General features: G+C 42.6%; 1 protein-coding gene across 2 annotated transcripts in view; it reads right to left on the bottom strand.

Moving 5' to 3' along the window:
* Window positions 1-350: 350 nt before the first annotated feature.
* Window positions 351-15666, bottom strand: part of NAGK (N-acetylglucosamine kinase) — a 460912-nt gene continuing 445596 nt past the window's right edge. The window contains exon 10 of one of the 2 annotated variants that reach the window (XM_069632274.1): window positions 351-895. In XM_069632274.1, coding sequence (XP_069488375.1) covers window positions 705-895 — 191 coding nt within the window. In that variant the 3' untranslated portion in view covers window positions 351-704. The remainder of the gene's footprint in view (window positions 896-15666) is intronic. The other variant, XM_069632275.1, reaches the window with a different exon arrangement.

Raw genomic sequence — 15666 nt, 5'->3', positions numbered from 1 at the left:
ATTTCTTTAACGAAAAAAATAAATAAATAAAACGAAAAATCACAGAATTTATTTTTATTGGGGGGGGGGGGGGGGGGGTTCTCCCAAGACTCGCCCCGTTCCACCACTATGTTTATAAACCCATCCTAACCCCCACCTGTGTAACCCCAATATTAAAAATAATGTTTTTTAAAATCGTGTTTTCCATTTTTGTGTTTTGTTAAAAAAATAATTCTCTGAATTGTTTTCGTTAAAATCACTGCATACGGTTTACAAGCTTGTGGAGTGAAGGAGAGAAGGAGAGAAAAGTGACCGCATTAAACTTCTAGCAATGGTTTGCAATTTCAAATGTAAGAAAAATTACATAAAGATTAGAAGATACACATTTTATTGAGAGGTACAAAAATCAAATAAAAAATATAACCAAAGTAGAAAAATCTTTCAGTGCATTTTGATTACTCATGATTTTACAGTAAGGTACAGAAATAGACAATGATACTTAGGCTAGACAGTTTGCATAAAACATTCCCCTAAATGCACAAACGCACATACATATCTGACAATGTTATAACAATGCAGTTTCCTATGCAAGATGTTCAGTTGAGTCCAACATCCTGATAATTAAGTTAAGGGACTTTTAGGAGTGGCCGACGTTTGCAGGTTCGTGAACGACAGGCGAGCATTGGGTTGGCAGTGATGGTATGCTGCTACAATGCAGGCAGGCATCAGGAGAAGGTGTGTGTATAAAACACATTCACATTGGAAGCATAGTCCAGCGGGAAGGCTTCGCCTATGTGCTTGGCTCCAAGGCTGGCTCCACCTAAAGCAGATGACTGTTTCAGCGTCAGCAGGCTGAACCTGGAGAAGCTGCTTGCTACTTTGTTGCTTCTTGCAAGATCCAAAATTCGTATGAAACCTAAAAAACACGATAGAGTTTTCATCAACAGCAAAGTCAAAAATATAAAGTGGGAGTGACCAAACAATCCTAGAACATTTCTTCAAGACATACACAAATTACATGCCTACAGTACACAGAACTTGTCTGCATCTGTGCATTTTGCATAGATAAGGGGAGAGGTCATCTCTGCAGCGTCAGTGTAGGTTGGAGTGCACCAGAAAAGGCCAGTCCACTGTGCTTCACCTCAGTCTTCAAGAGTGGGGTCATCTAACAAAGAGGTGGAAGCACGGTTGTATTGCACAGGATCATCTACATTTTAATATGGAGGTCTAACTTTCTGAATAACCCCTGCTTTCAGTATGTAATTGCTATAAGACACATTGTCTAAAAACACATAGGCCCTCATTCATTATAAGTGAGCCAGTCAGGAAATTAAGGTGGCTTAATTTGAGTCTGCTGGTAGGGCCGGTAAACTTCCGGCACACCTGACCTGCCGAAGTTCTGGCCCCTAACGGCAGGTTTTTCACTGAAGCACCAGCACCGTTACTAAGGGTGTTGGTCCCTTAAAGATCCCATTCCTGGATCGGACTCCACGGGAATAGGAATGTACCGCTACTCCGCAGTCTGTAATATCCATTTAGTACCAGGATTTCAGGCGGCGGAAACGGTAAGGCAAGTCTTTATTAAGATTTATTTTGATGCTCCCCGACATATTTATCAACAAATTTATGAAATTGTGAAGAACAAAAAGAAAGGTAGACCAGTGCACCGTAACTCTTACTTTTATTTCAGAAAATAACCAACAATTGTGGGTTTTGATTTCAAGTGTCAGAAAGTGTAAACAGTTTGTTATTAACGTGCACATCTTTCCATAAAATCAAAGATGAAGCTCTTGCAGGGCCATATGTAGCAAAAGTGAAATAGCCAAAATTCTTTATTCCTTTTTTCTACCATCCATCTGATCTCCAATCCTGTTGTCTGTGTAACGTCTCCTCCAATAGCGAAATAAGGTAAATTACCAAAACCACACATCAGCACATACGCTGAAATATTTGATGTAAATGTATAATTTTAAATCTGCTTAGATTCTTAATTTGAACATCATTTTACACTTATTAGCACACAAGACGTTCCAGAAAGGACATTGCAACTATTTAGGCGCACTTACCTTTACATTCACAGGCGTCTCATAAGGTTAATAAAATGATTAGCAAAAACACGTTTCAATTTCAATACATTTAATTACATAAAAATTATGAATGGATTCATGTTGAAATACTCAAGATTATTGAATACACAAAAAAGAAAATTATGCCAATTGTGACTGCTTGTAAATATACTACAACACATGAGCTATGATTGCAGTTAAATACAGAACAATACAAAAAGATCTCAGTTTAAGTTTTTTCCCCCCATAACGTGTGACCTTCACATATCCAATGCCTGCTTGACTGCACGTAGCCTTGCGGTAACGTAAGCTGCAATTGCATAGGAAATTCTCCAGAGGGGCAGGTTGGGATGGCGATGTGGAATACGTTGGAGGAACATCCAATCGAAAGAACCTTACCAGTTTGGTAAGTGTTAGGCAGAAACCTGTGCAGTTCCCTCTGGGACCACTGCAAAAGATTTAAGACTACAGGTGTTTGGCAGTAAAACCACTTGGTAGCAGTCTGTACCACACAGATTCACTTGGTAGCTGTGGCTGAGCAGTCAGACTTCCCTCAAGAAGAGTTAGGCAGTATACAGAGTATTCGCAATAGGTCAAAAGAACACAGTAGAACAAGCAAACACTGACCAGAGCTTGGTGCAAAAGAGATAATTATTTATTTAAAACCACATCTAATAAAACACACAGGCACTAATATTAAGCAGTTCAAAAACATGGTCACTAAAAGATATACACTCCCTTAAAAGAATATTAGACAAGTCTTAAGTAAAGCCCCACTTATTTTCAGACAGCGGTGAGCGCTTAACGCAGATGGCACTCTAATAATTCGGTTTAAAAGGGAGAGAAAGGCAGAACATAAATTGAAACAGATCCCAACACTTTCAAAAGAACACAGCAAGAGAGGAAGGCAGAGTCAAACCGTGAAGTTAGAGTTCAGAAAGCCGGATCCACTTTAAGAGGATCAGAACGAAATGTGTCCAAGGTCACACGGTCGAAAAGTGCACCAAAGTCTCGAAAAGGTTCAGAAAGAGTTGGACCAAAAGAAAGGGACCAGTTAGATGGTCAAGGCGGCCAGCCCAGTCCAGAAGGTTTAGGGATTATTATTACCTTGTAGCAATCTTTAGAAAGGGAGGCCTGGCGGACACGGTACCTTAAAGTGGTGAGAATACTCCAGCGGGGGCAGTTGTTCATGGCAGCGGATGCAAGTCGGTGCTTCGTCCGGGGGAAGAGAGGATCTCGTCGGGGGGGAAGACAGGAGTCTGTTGCACTGCCAGGGAAGAAACCAGCCACAGAGTTCTCAGTTAAAAGGAGCGGTCCTTTCATTTGCGGTCCAGTGGTAAGTGGCTATCCGGTTGCCGGGGTGCTTGGCACGGGCAATTCGACCACAAGACGTCCTGGGATGCGAGGAAAAGAAGGTAAACTGGTTGTGCCCACCAGTCAGGGGAAGAAGACTCTCCAGCCGGGAGATCTTCTCTGTCGTCGGGAAGTGGTGAGTCTGTTCTACAGGGCTCCACCGGTGGTGTCGTCGTAGAAGGTTCGCTCAGCTTCTCCCTCGTCAGATTCTCAGGTCCTGTGGCGACTTCTGAAGTTCCAGTCCCAAAAGCCCTGCTTTTATGTAGCACACCCCCATTCACTCAGCCTAGCTGTCAATCAAACATGCTAAGTGGTGAGCCAATCGCACAAGAGTGCAACTTGTAACTCAGTCCAGGGTGCCTAACCCCCCCCTCCGGCACCCCCTGTGGTACCCAGACAGAGTGGCACCACTCTTGGAGGCTTCTGTGGAGATGCCCGCCAAAAAGTGGAACAAAGGGCTCGACTTGGGTTGGAGTCACAGCAGAGAACACAAACGCCATTTTAGAATCGAGTCCTGGCAAAAAATACCAACCGGCGAATTAATATTAAATAAATAAACCGCCGGTATGTTCGAGGCTATGAGAATTAAATAATTAAAGTTGGTAGCCTCGAACAATGGGAAAATCCCATAGAGATATATTTGCGGTCGAATAAAAAAAGTAGTATCCACTGCCACCAGCCAAAACTCGATCAGGGGGGACGGAGACGTGCCCCCTCGACTAACAGACCCCGGGGCAATCGAATTGCCCCGACCAGTACGTCCCCAATATGATGGTTTGTACTGGTTTCTGTTAATAATTTGGGACTAGTAAAGCCAATGGTGACTTTACATGCCCTGGGAGACAGTAGTCAGTCCCAGGGTATGGAGTCTATGGTGGGGTGGCACTATGACACCCCTGTGTCACTGCGCGGAGGGTGCTGTGTAACACACATAGTAAAAACACATGAGACCCTATGGAGTAAAGGACCCCATAGCCCATAAAACACATTAACAGTCAAAGGAACGTCACAAATCATGTCCAGGAGCGGGAGAAAAAGAGTCTCACTCTTGGCAGGAGAAAAAAACAAACTCTAGAAATCCAGCAAAGCTGCTGGGGGACTCACTAGGTTAGGAAATTCAGCCTAAACAGAGAATTCTCCCTAACAGTAAGTAACTTGTTCTTCAAATGGATTGTGTCCTCCAACGTAATCCACATCTTTGACAGACTCCCAAAGCAGTACCAGAAAATGGAGGAGGGAAAAGAATTAAGAGTACCCAATCAGATGGCAGAATAAAGAACCACCTTTCAAAAGGCCATATCTTGACCATGGTGCGTATCCAGGGAGTAATGTTTTACAAAGGTGTGGATAGAAGCCCATGTGGCTGCATCACAAATGTTCCTTATAGGAACTCCCCGCTGCAGTGCTGTGGAAGCAGCCACTCCCCTAGTCCTAGTAGAATGAGCTTGCAACCCTTCCGGAGGGTCCTTGCCCGCCAAACGGTAACATTCAGAAATTGTGATGATAATCCACCTGGACAAGGTCGACACAGCCTGGCCCAATCGGTGACCAGCATACCCCACAAAGAGTTGATCTTCCACTGTGACCCTGGACATCCTACAAATATAGAAGCTCAGAGCTCTCCTAGGGTCCAATCTATTACCAGGATGAGGAGGAGGATAGAAAGCAGGAAGTACCACTTTCTGGCGTAAATGAAACTCAGACACTACCTTAGGTAGAAATGAAGGACGTACCCTCAGTACAACCCTATCCTTGTGGAACACAGTAAAGGGTGGCTTAGATGAAAGTGCCTGCAATTCACTCACTCTGCGAGCAGCAGTAACCGCAACCAAGAACACTGTCTTGAAAGACAACAATCTGAAAGGACAAGAGTGCAAAGGTTCAAACGGAGAACCCCTGAGAAATTTCAAAACCAAATTCAAATACCAAACCGGCACCTGGAAAGGGGACAGTGGGAACATATTAGTCAGTCCTTTAAGAAATTGAGAAATCAAAGAAATCTTAAAGTAAGACCATTCTTCAGACAAGCGCTTAAATATAGACAGCGCCGCCAGGTAACCTTTAATGGTACCCACTTGAAGGCCCCTGTGGGCCAAATAAAGTAAGAAAGACAAAACCATAGGAATGGAACACTGAAAAGGATCAACATTATGTCCTCTGCACCAGTCGCAGAACTTACGCCAACGGCAACGGTACAGGGATTTTGTTGCTGGCCTTCTGGCTGAAAGCAACACCTCCATGCACATCATCCGGGAGGTCCCAATCCTTATACCTCAACCATTCAGATACCAAGCGGGAAGGTTGAGAGTCCTGACCTCTGGATGGAGAACCTGACCCCCCCTCTCGCGAGAGCAGATGCTCTCAGTAGGGAAGACGTCGTGGAGGGCAGATGGACATTTCTAGAAGGTCCGGGTACCACGCTCTCCTGGCCCAATCCGGAGCAATGAGGATCATGCGGCATCCGAACCTCCGTAAACTCCGTAACACTTGAGGAATGACGGGGACTGGAGGAAACGCGTACACCAGTGGGAATGACCAATCCACTACAAATGTGTCTCCCAAGTCTCCACTCGGAGGAAATTCCCTTGAGCAGAATATCTTGCACTTCCGGTTGGCATTGGTGGCGAAGAGATCCACTTGTGGGGTTCTCCAAAGGGCGAAGATCTCCAGGAGGACTTCCTGAGCCAACTCCCACTCGTGAGAGATCGTGCTCTGGCTGCTCAGAGCATCTGCCGCCGCATTTTCGTCTCCTGCCAGATGAACCGCTGAGAGCGAAATGCCTTGCTGGATTGCTTGAACCAGAGCTGCATTGCGCCTCTGCACAACTGGAGTGACCCTACCTTCCCTTTTTTTGTTGATGTAATGCATGGCCATAGTGTTGTCCGTCATGATCAGGACATTCTTCCCCCGCACAGATGGCAAGAAAGCCTTCAGGGTTAGCCTGATGGCCCTCAGCTCTAACAGGTTTATGTGGAGTTTGGACTCCGACTGAGACCAATGACCGCTGGCGGTCAAGTCGTTGGCATGAGTGCCCCATCCTGTGAGGGAAGCAGACGTCACTATAGTCACCTCTGGCCATGGTTGCCAAAACGGCTCCCCCTTCATCAGGTTCCCTTCAGTGGCCCACCATAGAAGATCCTGGGAGACTGAGATTGGAATCTGAACGGGATCCGACATCTTGTCTGAGAACTGTGACCACTGCATTCTGAGGGCCACTGCATGCTCGGAGACGCATATAGTAGATGCACCCACCCCAGGAAACATTCCTGGAACCCCATGCAAGACATCACCTCCCATAAGAACCTCCATTCCACTGAATTAAAGGCCTTTTCCACATCTACCAATGGAAGCGATAATGGTTCATCCTGCGTGCGTGTCTCAGATACGGCCATGAATAATCTATGAATGTTCATCCTGGTAGACTTCGGCATAAATCCACTGATCCAGGTGGACCAAAGATTTGATTACTCTAGTAGGACACTCCACCAGCACCCATGCCAGAATCTTAACCTCCCTGTTAATGAGGGACATAGGCCTGTAAGAGGCACAGGACTCCGGGGGTCTACGTAAAAACTATATGGGTTCTCCAGAGGTCCGGTGGAGCATGCTGGTGGCCTTCGAAGGATTGAACAAATTGTATATATGTGCTAACCTCACATCTCCCAGATTTTTTCATACCTCAATTGGAAACCCATTAGGCCCAGGTGCCTTACCTGACTGCAGGTGCGATACAGCAGCTGCTACCTCCTCCCCTGTGATATCTGTCTCCAAATCATCCCTCTTGGCAGGGTTCAGCCTCATCTAAGACATTCACCAAGAAGAAAAAGCTCCCCGTATGGTCCCCAATCGGTCGGGAGCAGTAAAGCTCCTCATAATATGCAGCAAAATAATCTGCGATCTCCGCATCCTCCCCGATCCGGACCCTCCATCTCCCTCACATACCTTTGCTCTTCCTCTCTACTTTCCAGGCAGGCCAGCATTTTACCAGCACAAAATCCTACAATGAGGATTTCGTCCAGGATTTGGGACAGAGGCTGCATTATTGACAGTCTGGAACAATCTCCTGGAAACGGCAGATCAGGGGGACATGTCTTTATTGATTATGCTGGACCTATCTGCCGTGTTTGATAGGGTAGATCACGAGATCCTGTTGAAGCGGCTACGGGAGGTTGGAAAGATCTCGGGACAAGACCTTCAGTGGTTCGAGTCATTTCTGACCGGAAGGGAACAAAGGTTTCCTGTCAGACTACTTTTTTACAAAAGTGTGGGTTTCCACAGGGATCCTCACTCTCCCCTCTACTTTTTAACTTATATGTTAAATCCCTTATGGACATCTTGAGGAAACATTGCATTAAATTCCATTCCTATGCGGATGATACTCAGGTGTTCCTGAAAGTAGAGAGATCAGAGGAGACCTTTGAATTAGTGGAACAGTGCCTAAACGAGGTACAGGCTTGGATGTGTGCTAACCAGCTGCTGTTAAATTCCAGCAAGGCAGAGGTTGTGTTATTTGCCTCAAAACATCATCTCCAACATACCAAGCAGGCGCGGTCACCATGTCTTTTGGGTTCACAACTGGACTTCTCCCCAAAAATAAAAAAATTGGGCTGTGTGTGGGAAGATAATATGGGATGTGGAGCGCAGGTTAGTGCAAAGGTGCAGTCAGTGTTTTACACCCTATGAATGCTTAGACAAATCTTGCCGTTCATAGCGAACGAGGACAGAGCAATAGTCATGGGGACCCTCATCAACATGCGACCGGATTATGGCAACACGCTGCTGTCAGGAATACCAATATTCCAAACGCAGAGACAACACGTGGCTCAAAATGCTGCAGTCAGATTAGTGTCTAGGGTGGCAAAATCTTCCCCCATCTCCAATCTAAGACGTTCTATACATTGGCTTGCTGTGAAAGAGCGCATAGATTTAAAAATCCTCTGTCTTGCCTTCAAATGTGTGAATCAATTATCTCCAAGTTAACTATCAGATAAAATTAGGAGTTACATTCCAAGCCAACTAAAGCAAGAGACTAGGTGAAATACCCAGTCATAGAGCCGCTCTCTGGAATCCCAATCTGGGTTATGATTAATTGCAATTTTTCTGAACACTCAGTATAGACCTTAGAGGTAATTTGCAAAAAGACTCAAAAATGCTGTTTTCCAACAATGATTTTATCTGTCAAACCAAAGTTTTTCTGAAAAATAAAAGGTAGTCACTAATAGTGTTTTAGTGAGGAAGAGCTTGCCACAAATAACTCCATAAACAGACTAAATTGTGCCAATGCATTTCGGAATAGATATTCCTTCATCAGGGCAAGTCTGAACAACATAAACATAATATGTACATTTAAATGTTAAAATAAACAGTGCAAAAATATAGAAAAAGCATCATGTGAAATAAACGTATGAAATAAAGCACATACCAAGAAGTAGTGTTTGCAGAAGCAGAAGGTAGACCGAATTAAAGAAAACAAAAAGAAAACCAATCAGTGGTGTGGTAAGCGCTGGTTTAGTATAGCTATATGTAAGGGAAATAGTCAATTACCTGAAATAGGTAAGTGAAACGCAGCAAACTGAATTCAAGCTGTAATAGTCAAAAACGAACTGCCCCACCAAAATCAGCGAAGTACGTATCACTGAAGAGCGGTATCTGTAAACAGGAAGACGTGTTAATGTCTATCTTAGAGCGGTCCTGGTTACAAGCGTTGCTAAACGCATAATTCCTTGCAGAGCGTAGATATCAAGCTTACCGTCACGGGGAACGGTACGGAGCAGTTCTCGCTGGGTCTGCCGATAGCAGACTGACCTCGCCGCATTGGAGCGTTGCTAGGCAACGATGTTACATACGACACGTGATCGCGGCTCCTCTAGAAGGGCGCGCGCTACGTGTCGAGGCTGCAATCAAGCCAGTGGGCTTGAATTAGGTTGAAATAATTATTTATAGGATCTCCCAGGCTTATAAATGGAAAACTAGACATTTGAAAAATAGGAATTTACAAAACGGAAAATCATGGAAAGGGAAGAAATACTCGAAACGAAAAACTGCAGTAACGTGGGCATAGGGATCTAATAATTGCTAAAACATTACAAATGAAATGAAATGGGATAAAACAAGTAGGTTAAACACAAGTCTTATAAAAGCCGCATCGGTGCGTTGCTAAGCAACGATGTTATATACGACACGTGATCGTGGCTCCTCTAGAAGGGCGCGCGCTTCGTGTCGATGCTGCAATCAAGCTAGTAGGCTTGAATTAGGTTAAAATAAATATTTATAGGACCTTCCAGGCTTATAATTGTAAAACTAGACATTTGAAAAATAGAAATTTACAAAACGAAAAATCATGGAAAGGGAAGAAATACTCGAAACAAAAAACTGCAGTAACGTGGGCATTGGGATCAAATAAATTGTTAAACCATTACGATTGAAATGAAATGGGATAAACCAAGTAGGGTAAACACAAGTGGGGTAAAAAACAAAAAGGATAGAATTGAAAGCATACTGCAACTTTGACATCAGACTCAGATGCATAGTTGATCACATAACAATTTACATCAATTAAAGGTATACATTAATGCTGCCAATGGTGTTGTCAGATAGGACGTCATCTTGGGTCCTGGACAGAGGGGTCCAGGAAATGCAGCATTCGGGTCAGAGATACAATGTGTGTTGCATAGCCACATGCACATGTAACATTAAAGGATACCAAAACAGTTTCAAGTTAACATCCACAATCATGTTATGTAAGCAATGTTTCCACTTATACCTGAATGTAAATTCAAACAGATTCGTTCAAACAGAGGAAGTAACATACAATTAGAGAAAACAGTGATAATTAATCTTCTCGTTTAGTCCATTAGGTACTAAACTACCAAGTTTGTCTATAAAGAAGGTCTCTCTGCGATTCAGGCGTTGACATAAATCTTCATGAGGACTGTTTTTGGTTAGTACCTCCAGAATCACAAATCTTATCTGTGTCACATTATGTCCATTGGCCAACCAATGTCGTGCCACGGCTGAATTGATGTTCGCATTTCGGATACAGGACCGATGTTCACTCCACCTTAATTTTGCTGTTCTTGTCGACTGTCCGACATCGAATTTACCACATGGGCATTTAATGCCATAAATGATGTTACTGCTGTCACAAGTACCAAAAGTCTTAAGCAAAATCTTTTTCCCTGTTCTGGGATGATTAATGGTGTTGCCTTTAATAACAAAGTTACAGTTAACACAATGGAGGCAAGGGAATGTTCCATTGCGTTGAGTTGTGGGTCCCTTCGCTGTTGGTTTGGTTTGCACCAGTTCGTCTCTCAAGTTCCTACTGCGTTGATATGGAAAAACTGGTCTTTCACTAAACAAATTCTGTACCCTAATGTTATTTTTAAAGATCTCCCAGTGTTTCATGATGGTTTTCTTGATTTTGTTGCTTTGAATGGAAAACTTAGATACGTATACCGGTGATTTCAATTCTCTTATTTTTGGGGTTCTGTGTTGATAATAGAATCTCTCGTGATAGGGCATTGACTTTGTCAGACGCTATCTCAAGTTCATTTTGTTTATAGCCACGGGCCAGAAATTTCTCTTTCATCTCCATCTGTTGCATTTTACAGTCGTCAGGGTCACTCACTATCTTTTTAACCCATAGTAACTGACTGTATGGCAGGTTTCTGAGCAGACTTGGCTGGTGAAAACTGAGGCGATGCAAGAGATTATTGAGATCAGTCACCTTCCGGAACAGTGAAGTACTATAGCAGGTTGCTTGCTTTCTGACTTGGACATCTAGGAAAGTTATGGTGTCATGCGAGATCTCCTTAGTGAACTGGATCCTTTGGTCAATGCCATTAAGGCATTCGAAAAAAGTCTCAAAAGATTCTCTGGTCCCCTTCCAAACTCCAAAAATATGATCTATGTATTGTGTCCACAGCCGGATATCCTTGTTCCATTCTTGTCTATTCAATACATGGTCAGTCTCACATTTGTGCATGAAACTGTTGGTGTATGTGGGTGCCATGGTGGCCCCCATTGATGTCCCTGAAGTTTGTAGATAAAACTGGTTGCCATACTGAAAGTAGGAGTTTTCTGCAATGAATTGTAAAAGAACCAGTATAAATTCCTTTTGGGCAAGTATTTTAGATGTTTCAAGCAAAAGCCACTCTATAGCTTCTATCCACAAATCATGAGGTATAGAGGTGTATAAACTTTTCACGTCAATAGTAAACATCAGATCCTCCTATAGAGGTGTCAGGGAGTTAAGTTTTTGAAGGAAATGGGTGGTATCTCAAGTGTAGGTAGAAGTTTTCTGAATTAGAGGCTGCAGGAAGAAGTCAATGTAAATACCCAGAGGTTGATTGATGCTCTCCATTCCTGCGACAATTGGTCTGCCAGGTGGTTTAGTACTGTCTTTATGGATCTTTGGGAATGTATAGAAATTTGGGATGCTGGGGTGGCTTTTGGAAAGGAATCTCTGTGTATGCTCATTGATCCATTCTAATTCGAGTGCTTTAGCCAAAAGACTCCAAGTTTTGTTTAATAGAATTTTGAGAATTGGAAACACAAGACAGTCCAGCCAAGATTCCAGATTACCAGGAATTCAGAATTCCAGATCCATAAAGACAGTACTAAACCACCTGGCAGACCAATTGTCGCAGGAATGGAGAGCATCAATCAACCTCTGGGTATTTACATTGACTTCTTCCTGCAGCCTCTTATTCAGAAAACGTCTACCTACACTCGAGATACCACCCATTTCCTTCAAAAACTTAACTCCCTGACACCTCTACAGGAGGATCTGATGTTTACTATTGACGTGAAAAGTTTGTACACCTCTATACCTCATGATTTGGGGATAGAAGCTGTAGAGTGGCTTTTGCTTGAAACATCTGAAATACGTGCACAAAAGGAATTTATACTGGTTCTTTTACAATTCATTGCAGAAAACTCCTACTTTCAGTATGGCAACCAGTTTTATCTACAAACTTCAGGGACATCAATGGGGGCCACCATGGCACCCTCATACGCCAACAGTTTCATGCACAAATTTGAGACTGACCATGTATTGAATAGACAAGAATGGAACAAGGATATCCGGCTGTGGACACGATACATAGATTATATTTTTGGAGTTTGGAAGGGGACCAGAGAATCTTTTGAGACTTTTTTCGAATACCTTAATAGCATTGACCAAAGGATCCAGTTCACTAAGGAGATCTCGCATGACACCATAACTTTCCTAGATGTCCAAGTCAGAAAGCAAGCAACCTGCTATAGTACTTCACTGTTCCAGAAGGTGAGTGATCGCAATAATCTCTTGCATCGCCTCAGCTTTCACCAGCCAAGTCTGCTCAGAAACCTGCCATACAGTCAGTTACTACGGGTTAAAAAGATAGTGAGTGACCCTGAGGACTGTAAAATGCAACAGATGGAGATGAAAGAGAAATTACTGGCCCGTGTCTATAAACAAAATGAACTTGAGATAGCGTCTGACAAAGTCAATGCCCTGTCATGAGAGACTCTATTATCAACACAGAACCCCAAAAATAAAAGAATTGAAATCACCAGTATACGTATCTAAGTTTTCCATTCAAAGCAACACAATCAAGAAAACCATCATGAAACACTGGGAGATCTTTAAAAATGACATTAGGGTACAGAATTTGTTTAGTGAAAGACCAGTTTTTGCGTATCAACGCAGTAGGAACTTGAGAGACGAACTGGTGCAAACCAAACCAACAGCGAAGGGACCCACAACTCAACGCACTGGAACATTGCCTTGCCTCCATTGTGTTAACTGTAACTTTGTTATTAAAGGCAACACCATTAATCATCCCAGAACAGGGAAAAAGATTTTGCTTAAGACTTTTGATACTTATGACAGCAGCAACATAATTTATGGCATTAAATGCCCATGTGGTAAATTCCATGTCGGACAAACAGCAAAATTAAGGTGGAGTGAACATCGGTCCTGTATCCGAAATGCGAACATCAATTCAGCCGTGGCACGACATTGGGTGGCCAATGGACATAATGTGACACAGATAAGATTTGTGATTCTGGAGGTACTAACCAAAAACAGTCCTCATGAAGATTTATGCCAACGCCTGAATCGCAGAGAGACCTTCTGGATAGACAAACTTGGTAGTTTAGGACCTAATGGACTAAACGAGGAGATTAATTATCACTGTTTTCTCTAATTGTATGTTACTTCCTCTGTTTGAACAAATCTGTTTGAATTTACATTCAGGTATAAGTGGAACCATGGCTTACATAACATGATTGTGGATGTTAACTTGAAACTGTTTTGGTATCCTTTAATGTTACATGTGCATGTGGCTATGCAACACACATTGTATCGCTGACCCGAATGCTGCATTTCCTGGACCTCTGTCCAGGACCCAAGGTGCCATCCTATCTGACGACACCATTGGCAGCATTAATGTATACCTTTAATTGATGTACATTGTTAGAAAATGTTATGTGTTCAACTATGCTTCTGAGTCTGATGTCAAAGTTACAGTATGCTTTCAATTCTATCCTTTTTGTTTTTTACCCCACTTGTTTTATCCCATTTCATTTCATTTGTAATGGTTTAGCAATTTATTTGATCCCAATGCCCACGTTACTGCAGTTTTTTGTTTCGAGTATTTCTTCCCTTTCCATGATTTTTCGTTTTGTAAATTTCTATTTTTCAAATGTCTAGTTTTCCAATTATAAGCCTGGGAGGTCCTATAAATATTTATTTCAACCTAATTCAAGCCTACTGGCTTGATTGCAGCCTCGACACGAAGCGCGCGCCCTTCTAGAGGAGCCGCGATCACGTGTCGTATGTAACATCGTTGCTTAGCAACGCTCCGATGCTGCGTTTATAACGCTTGTGTTTACCCTACTTGTTTTATCCCATTTCATTTCATTTGTAATGTTTTAGCAATTATTTGATCCCTCTACCCACGTTACTGCAGTTTTTCGTTTCGAGTATTTCTTCCCTTTCCATGATTTTCCGTTTTGTAAATTTCTATTTTTCAAATGACTAGTTTTCCATTTATAAGCCTGGGAGGACCTATAATTATTTCAACCTAATTCAAGCCTACTGGCTTGATTGCAGCCTCGACACGTAGCGCGCGCCCTTCTAGAGGAGCCGCGATCACGTGTCGTATGTAACATCGTTGCCTGGCAACGCTCCGATGCGGCGAGGTCAGTCTGCTATCGGCAGACCCAGCGAGAACTGCTCCGCTCCGTTCCCCGTGACGGTAAGCTTGATATCTACGCTCTGCAGGGAATTATGCGTTTAGCAACACTTGTAACCATGAACGCTCTTAGATAGACATTAACATGTCTTCCTGCTTACAGATACCGCTCTTCAGTGGTACGTACTTCGCTGATTTCGGTGGGGCAGTTTGTTTTTGACTATTACAGCTTGAATTCAGTTTGCTACGTTTGACTTACCTATTTCAGGTAATTGACTATTTCCCTTACATATAGCTATACTAAACCAGCGCTTACCACACCACTGATTGGTTTCTTTTTGTTTTCTTTGATTCGGGCTACCTTCTGCTTCTGCAAACACTACTTCTTGGTATGTGCTTTATTTCATACGTTTATTTCACATGATGCTTTTTCTATATTTGGATGTATTTTTGCACTGTTTATTTTAACATTTATATGTACATATTATGTTTATGTTGTTCAGACTTGCCCTGATGAAGGAATATCTATTCCGAAATGCATTGGCACAATTTAGTCTGTTTATGGAGTTATTTTTGGCAAACTCTTCCTCACTAAAACACTATTAGTGACTACCTTTTATTTTTCAGAAAAACTTTGGTTTGACATATAAAATCATTGTTGGAAAACAACAGCATTTTTGAGTCTTTTTGTAAATTACCTCTAAGGTCTATACTGAGTGTTCAGAAAAATTGCAATTAATCATAACCCAGATTGGGATTCCAGAGAGCGGCTGTATTATTGGGTATTTCACCTAGTCTCTTGCTTTAGTTGTTATTTTGGGCTTGGGTGTCTCCAAACCTTTTACAGCCTGCTCCTGCACAAAAAACTACTTTTCAAAAGACTGGTATTTATTAGAGACTTTGTATATCAATAATAAGTGGATTAATGTTCATGTGGTGCCCACTCATTTTGCTTCCTGTTACATTCCAAGCCGCCAATTACGTTCATGTGACAAGAATTTACACGTGAGTAAAGGGGATCGAAGATTAAAAGGTTTATGTACCAAGACTTTAGAATAGTCTCCCTGGAACCATTTGAGGCCTGAAAA

Source organism: Ambystoma mexicanum, chromosome 6q (genome assembly GCF_040938575.1).
Source record: "Ambystoma mexicanum isolate Mex_15411 chromosome 6q, UKY_AmexF1_1, whole genome shotgun sequence".
In the NCBI taxonomy this organism is placed as follows: domain Eukaryota; kingdom Metazoa; phylum Chordata; class Amphibia; order Caudata; family Ambystomatidae; genus Ambystoma; species Ambystoma mexicanum.
This window is presented reverse-complemented; position numbering and strand designations above follow the sequence as displayed.